We start from the raw sequence: 16600 nt of genomic DNA on the forward strand, positions 1-16600 counted from the left end.
GCCCAACGATACCGACAATATTTTATCTCAAACTTAAAATTTGGCGATTTGTATACTGATTATATACAGTGGAACCTCGGCTTTTGGACGCTTCGGTTCTCTACCAACTTGGTTATCAACTGAAGATTCTGATATTTGTTCGTCTCGGATCGCGAACATAAATTCGAGAGCCTGCGCTTTGCAATTGGAACAGCTCCGGAAACAGCATGCGTGCATTCGTTAACAAACGGAGAAGCATTTTACGCTTCATAAATTCTTTACAAAAAGGGAGGAACCATCTGGGACGAAGAGATTTACCGAATAGATTTGCTAGAGAGATAACCTCTTTAGTCGAGTTATCCTAAATTGGTTAGGAGGAGGATTCTCCTTCGAAGATGTAAAGTAAACCTGCCATTGCTGTTTATATTTTCCTACGACTTTTGATGTAACTGATCTGTTGCATTTTTTTGCTGTTTCATAATCAATTGCTGCAATCTTTGTCGTTTTATCTTAACTTTTAATGTCTTTGATGTTTTAACAGCAAAGCATACGGAATGTTTACTTTTGTTTTATTTTTCCATCATCATAAATGGTTCACCTTTTATTAAAATTAAACACGATCTATATCTACCCGTTTTTATTTATAGTATGCAGTATACAGTACAGTTTATGGTGTAAAATACTTTACCCAAGTTGAATGGAATTAAAAATAGAATGGATTAAAATTTACTTACATTCATTCTAATGGAAAAAAGTGTTTCGGATCTCAAACAACTCGGTTTTCGAACCGAGGTTCCACTGTACGTTATTAAAAAGTATACGTAGCTGAAAGTTATGAAATTTTAAATTTACCGTGGTTTGAAAATCTTTACAATTGTTTTATTTATTTTTAATTTAGTTGTCCCTCACAAAACTTTTTCCTCATGATATGAAGTTTGAAAGTTGAAACTTTGAAAGTTGCAGTTGTTTGACAAAGCTTGAAAACCTTTACAGTTGTTTTTATTTTCTCTTGTACTTTATTTCAACCACACAAAACACTTCTCTCATGATATGTAGTTTGAAAGTTGAATGGCAAATATTGTAATATGTTGAATACAAAACAATTTTTTGTCCAAAGAATTCTTTGTTACCCGGGCAACGCCGGGTAGCACAGCTAGTTCCATATAAAAGTAGGTGTGGCCAATGTTTATTTGGAACTTTCGATAGGTTTACATAGGCTCCGTTGATGGCGTAACTCTCCCTAAACGACGCTGTGACTATCTACCTCAACGGTTTTGACTATATATATACATACATCTATGGTTTTGTTACACCAGTCTAACAATGACTCAAGAACAAAAAACGGCGTGTTATCTTCATGTATATGGTTGCCTGTTGCATGCTCGCTTGCTTTGCAGGAACTTGGGTTAAGAAGGCCAGATCTGCATTGGGAGGTCACGTCTCAAAATACATGGACCTATGGGAGCCCAAAGTCTGCTCAAGTTTAGGCGCCCCAATCATATCTACATGTATATATATACAGCAGTGTATTGAGAAGCCAGCTTCTTCTAACTACTGGTGATCGAGGTGAGTACTTATCCAACAATGTCAACTCAGCTACGTGACGCAGACAAGCTAATCAAACTTTACCGAATTAGTTATAAACAGTGAAATGGTTCGTGCTAGCAATGGCACAAAATCGCCTTCTGATAAAAATCCATTTGTAACGAAAGCGTCTTTCTGTTTTGTTATTCAAAATTGCATTCATTCGGGTTTGTTCACTCATCTACTAGACCTTATGTAATATTTCCAGCAGATGGCGACGCAAAAAGGTGCACGATAACACTACAGTGTATAAATATATTCTACTGAATAACAAAAACATAAAGTTATGTTTTCGTTATCTATGAAGATGAGCAGGGATTTCCGATTCAATACGTAACAGCAAACCCGCAATCCTGCGTGGAAGTAGATATGTTTGGTTTCTTGTACAGTCAAACATGAATAACTCAAACTTCATGGGACCGAGCGAAAGTGTTCGAGTTATCAGAGCGTTCAAGTTATCAGAGTACTGTCACAAGTCCATGTATTTATTAGTAGATACGTGTACATATACAAACTATAATATAAATCAAAAGCATAAATGGCTTGTTTCAAATTAATGCTTCTAATGTAAAGTTTTAAAAAATTTTATCAAAAAGTATAGAGATTTTTCCATCACTTGAGATTGGTTTGTTGTTAGAGGTGATGTGATTGCCAGGATGATTTTTAGATTAAAATTGGCAAAACTTGATCGCTGTTGAAATGCTCAGAAGAGAAGACGTCTTTTTCTTTTGAGCGTTTTAACCAAGATCAATTTTGCCGATTTTTCTTGAAGTTTATGCGAAGGTTACCTCACTTTTCCTTGCTTCCAGAGGGCCTAAACGGATGTTTGGTAAAAATCAAATTTCACCAAACCTTTAGAAGAGTCGTTGACAAAAATATTTTGCCGACGATGATAATAACGACGCCTATGAACTACGAAAAGTTGAGGTTTACCTCAATGGCTTGGAATAAAGTGATTTTCTAAAGCGATAACAACCGTTTTGGTAGCCGTTGGGCAAAAAACTGTTTGAGTTAACAAAGTTGAGGTCGAGTTATCTAAAGCAATTTATCATTACGTGGGAACGGACCAAACAAAACCATTCGGGTTAACCATGTGTTCGAGCTATCCGAGGGCGAGTTATCCATGTTTTACTGTATATGTTTTTGTGTGTGCATTAATGTATTTCATCACATTTAATTGCTTATTTTAACACATGTGCTAAAGTTATTCTCTTAAAGGAAAAGTCTCTTGGATAACTACATGTATCGCGTTTAATTTGACTGGCGTTGGCCGCATCAGAGTTTTGAATTTTTATAAAAGTTCTATACTAAATACATCGAAATTAGATTTTTGCGATGGAAGTTACCGTTAACTTTGTGTATAATTATTATGCTAAACATGCCCCGAACCATACTGGATTATAATGGTCACTATAGGGTCTCAAAGAAGGGATTACCAAAAAGAAAAATTTGAAAACTAAAAATGAAAATGCTGAAGATGAGATACAAACAAGTGGAACATTTGAAGTAAAAGCATATACCACGGCCGTGCATTGTGAAAATATGACTTACAGCAGAGATTTAATGAGATGTAATGGGCGTGTTATGATCTAAACACAGCTGGCGTCAATGCTAATACTTGTAATGGGTAAACTCTAGTGAATACTTCAGTTGAACCCTCTGCTCATAAATTGGATTCAACATTTTTTCAGCAACAGAAGACACCGAGTGTTCATAAGTGATGAGCAGTCTAGTGAGCTTCCATCAACATTGGGAGTGTTGCAAGATTGGGAGTTAGGTCTACGGTATTCCTGATCGACATAAACAGTCTGTCAGCCACTATTACTGTAATTTGAGCGTATATTTTGACTATACAGTGCTTTATCAAATAGTAAGTAGGCCTACAGTAGATGCTCTTTTAATGTATACCTCCTATTATGTAAATTCCAGATAACGTTAAGAATTTATGTGAAGTTTTAGCTCTGTACTACGTAAAAAATTCGATATAACGTAAAGTGTCAAGTCGGGTGAGTTGTCCAATTCGATTTGAATGGTAACCTATCTTGCCGCACTTGCAAGAGAAAAAAGACGTGTATATCGCGTTTATCTATTTATATATACAACATCCGTGATATTCTAGTTCGTCGTGATAGATCGTCAGATGAGTTGACAAAACAGAGAATATGTAGCAGCGCAATTGTTCATAAATACTTGAAGGTGATCGATTAGTGCAGGTGCTACAGTTTAGGTCTACCAATCTAAATGGCATAAGTTGAAGTATCGTCAAATGTTTATCTTAATCTTAATCAAATTTTATCTTAATCTTGACTCTTGGGTACAGATAGACGAACATGTAGTAGGCCTACCGCTTTTTTTATAGTAAAAAATATTGTTTTGTTTCGCTTGATTGTAGATGTATAAAATATTTATTATTAGTTTTACTTTGCAGAATAGACTTCGCTGTTTAGAAAAAATAAGTAAATCGTTGTGAATGAATGTCAAAGATGTGCGCTCCCCATCAAGTTATTGTAAAATTAACGCAATTGTGGTCTATGAAACTCAAGTGAAGTTAATAAGAAGGAAATTTGTCGATGCAAACCAATAATAGTTACGGTACAGCCCACACATTAAAAAGTTATGTCTAGTTTTCTTTTATGTCCTGCCAAAGGTGTGAGTTTGGAAAGATCTTGAAACGGATTAGGCAATTTACATGCGTTTTACTGTTCCTATAATGTAAAATCCCGTAATAGCGTAAATGTTCTTGGAGCAGATCATTTATGTTGTAGGAGCGTCTACTGTATTGCCCATGGTGCCTTAGCTTTCCTAAAAATGTATAGAGACTATTTACTTGCCATCTATGTTTATGCTTTCAAAAAGACCAAACAAACACATTTCACGCTTGGAAGGGGTTTATATAAATGGCTCCAATAGATACATTTCTTACATTTAATAATTTTCTAAATTTATACTAGAAATCATAATCAACTGATTCTCAATTGTTTGAACCTAACTGAACTTTGATTGCAACTGTGATGCTCAAATTTGTTAGTCTTCTCCGATATCCAGAGTAACGGAATTCATTTTAAGAGAGTCAACTATACTTGGATTTATAAAACATTCTCTCTATGATGCCTCTGCCTTTAACTCATGTCAGTCTATACTGTCCAATCTTGAAATATGCTAACACTGTGTAGGATTCAATCCAAAGGACTGCCATTGAAGCGATAAATAATATACAGAAAAGGGTTATTAGATGTATCAGCAAGCTTGAAAAAAAGGTAAAAAAATGCTCTGTACGAGTTCAGGCCTGTAGATATTTTAATCTTCACTGCAAAAACACCAGCTCTCATTTATGAAAATGCTGTGAGATAAGGATTGCCATCAAGATTTATCATTTGCGTATACAGAAATAATGAACAGCCACTTCGAGATGACTATCGTAACTAGGTCTACAACTAGAGGAGAGTTAACACCTCAAACGTCTATCTTCATAGGTTTTTGCCTAGAGAGAACTATCAGGGATATGCGTGGAACGCGAGACATATTTGACACTACTGAATTAATGCATTGACCCCTGTTCATAACTTTAGTAGATTGCTTAGAATGAGTAACGATAAACAATTGAAATCCTAACGGCAAGACGCTGTTAACCTTGTGATATATCCTTATTGGGCAGGCTGTAAGCACTCATGAAGCTCTAAAATCTAAATTGTTCAAAAAACGTATTAAAAGGCTAAATATTACAAGTCAATCCATTTGCTGTTTTGTTATGAAGAAGGCGCATAGAAAACCAAAATTTAGGATGATGATGTGAGACAATAGAAATATTATAAACAAAACAATTTTAGTTGACTTTGTCAAAAGTATATACATGTATAAGCAACATGGAAGAGGTAGTAGAAAGAGCTCTGTAGTATTACAATACACATTACTACATTGTATTACTACACTAACCACATCACTTGACTGGTTAAGAAAAGACAATTGTGACAAAAATTATGGCAAACTTGTGACATAGAAGGTTATATCCTAAACTGAATTTGCTTTTTTTTGAGAAGCAGCAAACAGCTGTAGCGTTGAGAAAAACATGCTGATAGAAGTGCAATGTTATAAGTGCCACATGAATCTTTTTTGGGTTTGTATTAATCCTTTTTTGTGTAACTGATCTAGCTGATGATTTATTTTGCATTACTAGCTTTTACACTAATTTTACACTTTCTCATCACTGTTGACAATTCTACAGATACCGAAAATTTTCAGAAAATATTAATTGTAGCCCATAACATGAATGATCAATGGAAACAAGCGCTAATCTGCATGTTTAAGAAACATACTAAAACGTCATATATCAATGGCTTTCCTTCTCTTGATGGTCTGATTGCACCAAATACATGTATCTTAAAACTGTCTTAATATCAGAAGTAGCATTAAGTAGCTTTTGTATAGAACACCCAGAGAGGCTATGTTGCTTGTGTACACAATCCTGTGCAGACTATTCTTTAAATGAGCTGTTCGAGTGAGGGATCATCAGTGCGATGTCATATCCCTTGTATAGATTTATAGGTTTAGTTTATTCTCAATTTTTAGAGATTAATGTTATTTGCTATGTTTAGTGTAAACATTTTACCTCGTCAAATTACTCCTATGACAGCTGTCTATAAGCAATTCTCACATAGCCATCTCAAAGTAATTGGAAGACAGCATGTTGATGTTTGTAGTCATACTAGTTTAGCCTTAATTTATAATCTGTAAATCCATCGCATTAATCTCTGATATCAACAAATTCATCAAAGAATTATTTATCGCTAACAATTATGCATTTTCAATTCGGTTTTGTTGTTGTCTAATATTGTAGCGATATATGTGCATATATTACATACATCTTACAATATATTATGTATGTATTGTTATATTGTACATGTACAAATATAGCAACAGAGAGCTGCCGGTAGGTCATGATTATGGTTACCTAAATGATGGTATTTTTTCTTGGCTGTCTTGCTATCTGCTTCAAGATTTCTATTCAATGAGACTTTAAAGTAATTAAAGTACACTTGCACTTTATTTATGGTTTGTTTTTAGTTACTATCATAAGTAGGAGAATTGGATTTTATTAGGATCACCTCAAAGCAGTGGCTAGAGCTAAAGTGTCTTTTTATTGCTAACAGGATACTTGGCAATCAACATGGCAGTTGCTCATTGCGATCGATTGTTATAGTAGCGATGCAGTATTTAGTCACTTCTGTTGAGTACTGAATTCATATTCAGGTTGAAAAAATAACGACTTATTTTGTTAGATTAATGTGACAATATTACAGTATTAGTGTTACAGTATTAGTGTTACAGTATTACAGTATTAGTGTGACAGTATTATAGTATTAGTGTGACAGTATTACAGTATTAGTGTGACAGCATTACAGTATTAGTGTTACAGTATTAGTGTGACAGTATTACAGTATTAGTGTGACAGTATTACAGTATTAGTGTGACAATATTACAGTATTAGTGTGACAGTATTACAGTATTAGTGTTACAGTATTACAGTATTAGTGTGACAGTATTACAGTATTAGTGTGACAATATTACAGTATTAGTGTGACAGTATTACAGTATTAGTGTTACAGTATTACAGTATTAGTGTGACAGTATTACAGTATTAGTGTGACAGTATTACAGTATTAGTGTTACAGTATTACAGTATTAGTGTTACAGTATTAGTGTTACAGTATTAGTGTTACAGTATTAGTGTTACAGAGTTTGAAAGAGCTGTCTCTTTTTTGAGACTGAGGAGTTATATTGGTAAAAGGTGTAATCATGTAATAGCTACTCTTAGTAAAACCTTCATTGTGGAGTCTCATTGATTAAGTCATCACGTATTGTTTTATATGCTTGACTGATTCAAAATGTTGTGGAAGTGGTAGACAATCATTGACTAATTAGCATAAACCATTGTAAAAAGTTGTTGAATAGGAAATATCAATATTAAAACGATTTTTATGATGATCACTTCATCTTTAACAAAAATGCATTTCATACAAATTCTTAAAGCTTACCATGTATGTAGCTTTTACTGGTAAGTGTTGATTTGATGACATAGTACATGTATTCTATATTTTTTATAACCAAAGATTTGTATATTCTTAATAAGTAAAACTTGGTTCGCACAAGTTGCCTCATCAATTTTTGAGAGATGTAGCCAGACTGCACCCTCTCATTTTTACTGGTCTTTTGTCAAATGGTTTTCGAATTCATGTAACCGACCTGAACTTGTTGAAACAACAGATTTGGTTGGGCTCAGGATAATCAGATTTAGCACTGATAGGTAATACGTACACTCACTGCCTTCATAAGAAGAGTCTTGCAGCATTTGTAGAAAAGAGTGTTTTGCGGAGCCCATGGGCAAAAAAAGGACAAAGCCCATGCTGCTACAATTGAGTTACTCATATCGACAGTTTGAATATCACATGAATAATATTTGCTTATAATCTATTATTGTTTATCTTGTAATGGTCTTGTCATTTGTCTTAACATTTATTACTTCTATGTAACATTCATTACTGGATAATAGGTAGAAGGCCTTTAGAATGTACGTCATTGATCAGCAAGATATATAGGTATGGGTAGATGTTTGGATTCACTTGGTTGTTGGGTAAACATTGCAATGTTGATTGCTTCTATAGCTGAGAGGAGTTTTTGACAGTTTGCTATTTTATGTAAAATTTGATCAATTATTACCTTGATTAAGAAAAATCAAACAATTGATGGTAACTGGCGCTGTTACAGATCCTACCCAGAGACCATGAAGAGAGTGGTAGTTATTGGAGCCGGTGCAGCTGGTCTGGCAGCACTCCGTTCACTAGTCTCAGATAGCAACAAGCTACATTACGTTGCTTATGAAAGAAGTGACAAAGTTGGTGGCACTTGGATACTAGATGACCCCTACAAGCCTACCAGCATGTACAATCAGTTGAGGTGTGGTTCTTCTTAGATTCGTAATCAACTATGATGTGGCTCTTTTACTTATATTTGTTGATGTTGTTTACTTATACATCAAGTGATATTTTACTGCTTTTGCTTCTTTCAGGATTCGGATGTTAAGCTATGTTCAGACTAGACAACATTAAAACACTTTTAATTAAATTTTCGTCTCTCATCGAGAAATTACATTTGCATAATCTCATATAGCGTTTTTTATGGTTGTCCTACTGTAAGCTCTGCTTATGCTAATAGGTTCAGCGCAAAATTTGCATGGTTTAAAGATGTAGTTGCATCAAAAAAGTCAATTAGGACCCATAAAAGGCTAAAACATCAGCTACAATTTGATGCCATTTTTGTCTTTGTAGACCAACCCTGTCCAGAGATATATGCGTTTGAATGAGGCCCTCTTTTAAAAAGCTCACGTTCCAGCGGGTGCCTATTTCGTGACGTCACAAGCAAGGTATCTGAAACGAAACCACGAGCAATAAATATGAGGTCGATTCGTTAGCCAATCATGCGCGCGAAATTTTTATATAGGCCGTAATAAATGTTATCACTCGTAAAGCGCGTTGTCTGTGATCTCGAAGATTCTCCTAATTAGAGAATTCATTCTCATTCGTTGCTGATTCAACGCGTTTCAACAATTACTAAGTTATACATAGTTTTAAAATGGCTTCAAGTTCGAGCGACCGCTACTCAGAGTTATCTGAGCAACTTTTAGTATAAGATTAGAGTAGACAGCCTATGGCCAAAGCTGACAGGGGTCAGCAGCGTTTTGCTGCAGAAGAAGACAGAATGGAGGTAAATTAACTTAGAGTCTTCTATACTTTAGTAAATGTAATGTTTTTTATAGTCATAAATACATATACTAATTAATAAAATGATAATTCTTTGCTATCTCCAATCATCGTTTCATAGCTTATCTGCCGTTTTACCTAGCTATAATATTTTTTTCGAATTTTCTTTGGTAAATTAGAGTCATGATTACAAATTATTTTCACTCGTAGGAAGTGGGTAAAATCGATTGATCATTGCAAATCTTTAATTTCCAGAACCAAAGCTTCGAATCGTTGGCTTGGCGTACCGGTGCCTTTATTAAATGTTTATTCGTTTTTAAAATTACACTCGCAATCTATTTAACTCCCAATTTGGAAGCTGTCAATAGATACGCTTTAGAATGACATATCTATGAATGACATATTTATTGCATCTACTTTGTTTACATTTACTTGTTTTACTGATTACAGAATGTTTATGTCATCCCACCAGCCGAAGAAGCTTTGTCAGTGTGGAAACTGCCATAAAGGAGAAAGCGAGACTTGAATGCGTGCTGGATAAGCCATGATGTTTTGTTTGAGTTTGTTGCAGTAGATGAATTTGTCTTATTGTATCAGCTAATACTATGTGAGTGGCCACGACTTGATGAATATTTTTAATAAAAGCTTTATGCCGAGATGAAAATATTTTTGCTTGTAAAAATTATATAATAAAATAATATTGTTAAAGATAATGCAAAACATGATTTGCAGAATATTGTAGTAAATCGGATATGGTATATGGGTGTCCGCAGAACGGGAGAATGTGAGTTCAAATCCAGTTTGCAGCAGACTTCTCATCCTTAAAACTCTATCCTTGTCTATATTCTTTTCAAAGAGGTGGCTTGCTTATTTCACTTATCTAGTATTCGGTAAGAATACTAGTAAGAAACTAGTACGTAGGCAATAGGTAATAGGCGACATAATGTGGGCGGGGCTTATGGGAGGCTGTATATCGTTTGTATGGGTAGCTGCAGAACTGAGCTGATACAAAGACCGCGTTCTACAATAGTGACTTGACAGAATTACCGTAGACCGGTAGAATTGGTAGTCGGTACCCAAATGTTTACACAACATTTGGAGAAAGTGAGTAGAACAAATTTTCAATTTTCGTTATTTGAGGCCTTTGAAACATTCATAATCATGCATCTGTAGCAGGATTTAAAATTTTATTCTAGCCAACATGAGCAAATACAAAATAAGATATATGCCAATAGAGCCGCGTAAGACTAGACTTTTATCGCAAATACCCGATGTGAATACGAGAGATAAAGACAGGTTGCCAAACGCGTGACATCATTTTGGGCAAGTCTGGGCACGTTTTGGTGGCCTGAGCGTTTTTACGGCGATCAGATTTTTTCGGTTTTAATCTTCAAATATCTTGGCAATGCGATCGCGTAACACAACAAACAACATATCAACTGATAGAGAAAAAAAATGCTTTCTTTTAAGATCAACTTAAATTTTGACGCAACTACATCTTTAAGGTCATCGTAATGCTTCGTTTTCACGAGTTAATAAGTTTGTAAACCATAAGAACTTATATTTACATTGTGTAGATCGTAAGCGTAGTCTCTTTGCCAAACTATACAATATTCTTCAGTATATTATTCTACTAGTCTTAATGATAGAGATTGTCAGGTGTATATATAAAGCAATTGAAGTTTGAATTTAAATTTAGCAAATGCAGTATAAAGCCAACCACATGGTTCAAATTGGCCAAGCAGAGATGAAATTTGACTTAGCCAGGCATTCCCATCTGCATCATATTCCTTTGGTATGTCTATTGCACAAATCGCATCAGTTTACCATCAGTAGTGTGTTAGAACAGTGTTGAGTTTGAAGGAGGCTTCAAAACAACTACAAATATTTTTTATTTGGTTAGTATGCTTTGTGTGTTCACCTGTAAACAACCATAAGTAAAATTTCAGTTTCTCAAATTGAGAGGTTGCCAACTCACGTTCTGACCACAATCTCCCACAATCTTCCCGTGCAGGCCATCGCAGGGTGGATTACCAACAGGCCATTTTTTGGAACCAACTCCCTAAGACTATTAAAAGCATAGAGGTGGCCAGTTTTAAGAGAGAACTTAGGTTGCATCTTTTAACAGGTGAATGAAACCTAATTACCCATAAAAATTGACGTTGATTACACTATGACGACAAGCCCAATGCCATGACTAGCTATGCTATTGCGTATTCTGGGCTTTATCACTCTTCCAGCTTTTTTCTTTTGTTTAACTAATTTAGTTGATGAAAATAAATCACAAATCATCCTGCCCGTGTCTCAAGGTTACCCTTCATGCATAATTCTGATGTCATTTTAACTTGCACGCTACACACTGTGCTTAATTGGCCACACAAATCATCTTTGGCAGTTTTCGTTGTGTAGTATTCCACATATACATGCATAGTAAGGCCTCCCACTCTGCAATTTCAACTATCAGGCTTCAACGATTTCCACTCAGGCTGGTATTTCGGATTTTCTGTTGGACTTCATTGGATACATATAGCGATACATTATGAATGTGCCCCCACCCCATAAAGTAGGAGGGCTTACTGAAATGTTTTGTTTTACTCTTACATGCCTATCTAAAGGATTATAGCATGATTGTAAACTCTTTTTCGTGCTTCTGTTATTTCACAAGTCAACATAATCTACGGGTTTGATTATCTCACATAACTAATTTACCAAAGGAAGTGATGGCTGACCCGCGATCTCCGTTCTAAGATAAGATCTATGAGAAAAGGAAAACGTGAGAAGATATGTTTTGTTGACGTGAATATCTATTAGTATTTTAGAACAGCGAAATTTATATATTTTTTTTAATTGTTGATGACCAAATAGGAAGGAAGGCCTCTGACGCAGTCGGCTGATGATGAGGGCAAAATAACTACCAGGATGCTTGATAATCTATTTTAGAAAACGTTCATCTTTTAGCTTTTTTTCATTGAAAATATTATTTGAAATTTGGAATATATTTATTCCATATCTTTAGGCTCTGAATTGCAAAAGCTTGCAAATATGCTACTGCTTTTATTTGCTTCTTCCAGGTTTCAGACGTTAAGCTATGTTCAGACTAGACAACATTCAAACACTTCAGATTATATCTTCACCTCTCATCGAGAAACTATGTTCCCATAAACTTATACAGGGTTTTCTTATGGTTGCCCACTGTACGCTCTGCTTATACTAACTGGTTCAACGCAAAATTTGCATGGGTTAAGGTCATCGTAATGCTTCGTTTTCACGAGTTAATAAGTTAGTAAACCATAAGAACTTATATTTACGTTGTGTAGATCCTAAGTGTAGTCTCTTTGCCAAACTATACAATATTTTTCAGTATATTATTCTACTAATCTTAATGATAGAGACTGTCAACTGTATTTGTGCCATCAACATGAATATTGATTTGTCATATGCATTCCTTTATGGTTAGTTTCTGCTTATAAACCTTTAGCTGAATCGTGTGGGTTTCGATAGGGTAAATTATAGAAAAGATGTAACAACTTCTAAATAATGTATATTTAAAGTATTTGATGTTCAAATTTAAATTTAGCAAGTGCTGTTTAAAGCCAACAGCAGGGTTAAAGGCACTGTTAGGCCTCACATTGGTCAAGCAGGGATGAAATTTGATCAACCCAGGCATTCCCGTCTGCATCATACTGGAGGGCTATGTCTATTGCTTAAATCTTTTGTAGAAATCTCATCAGTTTGCTATCCACATCGTGTTAGAATAGAGTTTGAAGGAGGCTTTAACAACTGTTATTAACCAATTAAAAGTATTTATTGTTTGGTTAGTAAGCTTTGTGTGTTCACCTGTAAACCGAGTAAAATTTTAGTTCTTTACATTGAAAGTTTGCCTACTCAAGTTCTCACCCTGCTCTTGTCTCTCAAGGTTAGCCTTCATGCATAATTTAGGTTTGCAATAAATAGGCAAATGGCCCATTTATTACAAACCATATACTTTTACAAACATGTGTCATCTTAACTTGCACATTAGATGCTACGTATGCTCAATTGGCAAAGCAAATAATTTTTGGCAGTTAACGTTATGTTATGTAGTATTCCACATATACACGCATAATAAGGCCTCCCACTTTGTGGTTTCAACTATCAGGCTTCCCCGTATTGGTTATTTTTTGTTGCCCTTCGTTTGGATGCATATAGTAATATTTAATGAGCTCATTCTAAAGGATTATAGCATGATTGTGAATGCTTTTTCATGATTCTGCTATTTCACAAGTCGACAGACTCTAATGGTTTTATTATCTCACAGAACTAATTTACCAAAGGAAGTGATGGCTTTCCCAGGATTTCCATTCTCGGATAAGATCTATGAATCATTTATCGGCCATAAAGATGTGCTGGATTACCTGGAGAGCTTTGCTCAGCACTACCAGCTTCACAAGTACATCAAGGTAGTTGTCACAATCTAACATGTATGAAAATAGCTTGGGTAAAACATGACTAGGTTTCATTTATGCTTGCCTGTCTTGCTAAAGCCTGAGTTTCGTGTCATACCGATATTATGGCATGGTAATATATGACTATTCTCATTGGTTGCACCCACAAGCTTGGTTTCCTGAGAAACAACAAATAGATTACTCCTTTACGCACTATTGTTCTGCCATTGGTAAGTTCTGGTGTTGCCAATACTTGAGCTTCAATACAGAATGTAACCTTGTTTGACACACGGGTGGAGGTGAAAAATAAATAAATGTCTGAATGCCCATATTTGAGGTCAATTGTAAAGTAAGTATATTGAATGCTTAGATATGTATGTATATATAAAGGAATATATATGTAGCATGTATATACACATGTATAACGCTTAAATGCTGGGTTATACATGTATTCAATGAATAGGTATATATCCAATTTATTTATACCCTACAGGAGGAAACTATTCGATGGATTTAATAATTCGCGTAGTCAATTTCGTGAATTATTAAAATCCGGGAATAATTAGTTTTATTTTTAACACAAAAGAGAATAACTACTACCTCAAATTAAAAACTAGCCGCTAAGCAGAGTTAGTAAACGTAGCTGAGTTCCAAACTCCTTTAAAATCATCTCTAGGGCTTTAAGTTAACCCCATTGCGAATGCATCACCAAAGCAGAGCCGTGTAGCTTCGCAAGCTATGTGAAGTTATACGGCTCGGGTCTCAAGTTATTCGGAATTCGGCACGGCATCATCATCGCAAAAATCCCTCATGCAGTTCTTTACGTTAAAAAAATCTCATAACTTAACACAAGTTGTTGGATCTCTAAAGGCTTTCAAATCGATGAATATTTATGGAAACCTCTGGATGCAGCCAAAGATTTTTAGCTTACCATGATCGACATAATTTTCCTAAGTAGAAACCTAAACACGTGGTATACGCATGTGAACGTTTTACTCTATTGCTAGCTGCATTCACGGATTAATTTATTCTCGAATGTGTTCATCCGCTAATAAATTAGTCCGCCAATATGCATGAAAAAACAATTTTCGTGAACTTTAACTCTGCGTATAATTTCATCCTGTAGGGTATACACATTGCATATATCGTAAAACCTCTAATTGAATGCCACCTCAATTTGAACGCTACCTTTATTTGACCACCACTGTGAGAGAAGGGTGGAAAAATAGGGCGCCACACTCTAATTGAACGCCACCTCCATTTGACCACCACTTCGACAATCTTTGTTCTTTACGAAACCATAATATCAACTGATAAGTAGAAAAGTGTCCACAAAATCATTTTAATAATGAATCGTTTACCTCAATAACAATTAATTCTCTCATTGTCCAACTCCAAAGCTTTTCATTTTTTTCGTTAAAACTTTGAAAGCAGTGCCATAGAAATAATTAATAACTGTCTCAGGCTATTAGTACCTTGTTTAACGCGGTCTTGATACTTCGAAGTACACGTATATAAAAACGGTTTACATTTACGACGGTAGGTGAACAACTAGTTTTAGGCTAAAGATTTCGTTTAGCGAGCAAAACTTTTACGCATTGAGTTTCGTGCTAAATGCAACGCGTAAAAGTATTGCTCTGCCAACAAATTGTTTGGGCACTAATACCGATTAGTTCAGCAGTGCAGAAGAAGAGTTGAAGTCAGAATACATTGTGGAAGGTATTGGACAACCAGAAGATGTTCGTTCCATCAAAAGCAACAATCAGAACGCAGCTATCCGACCAAATGATGCAAATATTTTAGTTTTAAAAACGTTAAACTTGGTTTTTGCACGTAATATAAGTATGGTTCGCTTATGTCACTTGTTCATGAATATATATATTTGTAGGGTTTGATTGATTATCATTATATGTACATATTATAGTAAAAAGTATATATATATATTAAAAAGTAGAGCGTCATGGCGCTCAATTAGACATGTTATGGTATGTACACCCACCGTACTGTACGTATTAAAAATTAGTAGCAAAGTAGTATAGTAAGTAATACATACTTATATAATTTTACACATTACAGTACATTATGATAACATATAAATACAAGTATGTAGTGTAGAAGGAAGCTTTTGATAATTGTTCCAATTGTCGATTGGTTACACAGCCTTAGCGAGCTTTATGCCCTGCGAACCTTCTTCATATTTCTTGAATATCTACAGCTGCGTTTCCATAGTAATCATTTGCTTACTTCTCCTTTCAGCATCACTAGCTATCTTGGGACCCATGGCTAATGAATTGAAGTTTGTATTAAGCACTGAAACATTATAAACTAGGTGAATGCCCGGCGTTTCCTGGGTAATAAAAAAGTCTTTGGACAGAAAATTTATGGTTTTTTAACATATACAACATTTTACTATTCAACTTTTAAACTTCATTTAAATTTGAAAACAACTAAAGGTTTTCAAACAACTGCAACTTTTAAATTTCATATCATGAAATAAGTGTTTTATTGAAATAACTTAGGAGGGAAAATAAAACTGTAAAGGTGTTTGTTTAAATGTAAATGTGAAATCATTAGCAAGTAATGGCTAAATATAGTCTGTTTTGCTACAACTACTATGAAAAATTATTTGGTATACGATTATATGATTTTATTTCGTTTCAGTGTTAGCGTCATAAGACGAAAATATCGTATAGACACATAGAGTGGTATAGAAACCCATAGTAATTATCTAATGCAATCACTGCCGGTTAAAAACCATCATCATTGAAAAATAGTGACAAATCAAAATGTTAACCTTAGTAACTGTAGTTATCTACAATAACTTAAGTGCATTTTGTGGGTTTGATCCGGAAAAAATGT

General features: G+C 34.8%; 1 protein-coding gene across 1 annotated transcript in view; it reads left to right on the top strand.

Annotated features, from left to right (window-relative positions):
• The first annotated feature begins 241 nt into the window (after positions 1–241).
• The window catches only part of LOC137394551 (uncharacterized), a 28264-nt gene continuing 11905 nt past the window's right edge, over positions 242–16600 (top strand). Inside the window, exons 1-4 of the mRNA XM_068081276.1 lie at positions 242–376; positions 1377–1545; positions 8326–8514; positions 13615–13756. Coding sequence (XP_067937377.1) covers positions 8342–8514; positions 13615–13756 — 315 coding nt within the window. The 5' untranslated portion in view covers positions 242–376; positions 1377–1545; positions 8326–8341. The remainder of the gene's footprint in view (positions 377–1376; positions 1546–8325; positions 8515–13614; positions 13757–16600) is intronic.

The sequence above is a fragment of the Watersipora subatra genome, chromosome 4 (assembly GCF_963576615.1).
Source record: "Watersipora subatra chromosome 4, tzWatSuba1.1, whole genome shotgun sequence".
Lineage (NCBI taxonomy): Eukaryota > Metazoa > Bryozoa > Gymnolaemata > Cheilostomatida > Watersiporidae > Watersipora > Watersipora subatra.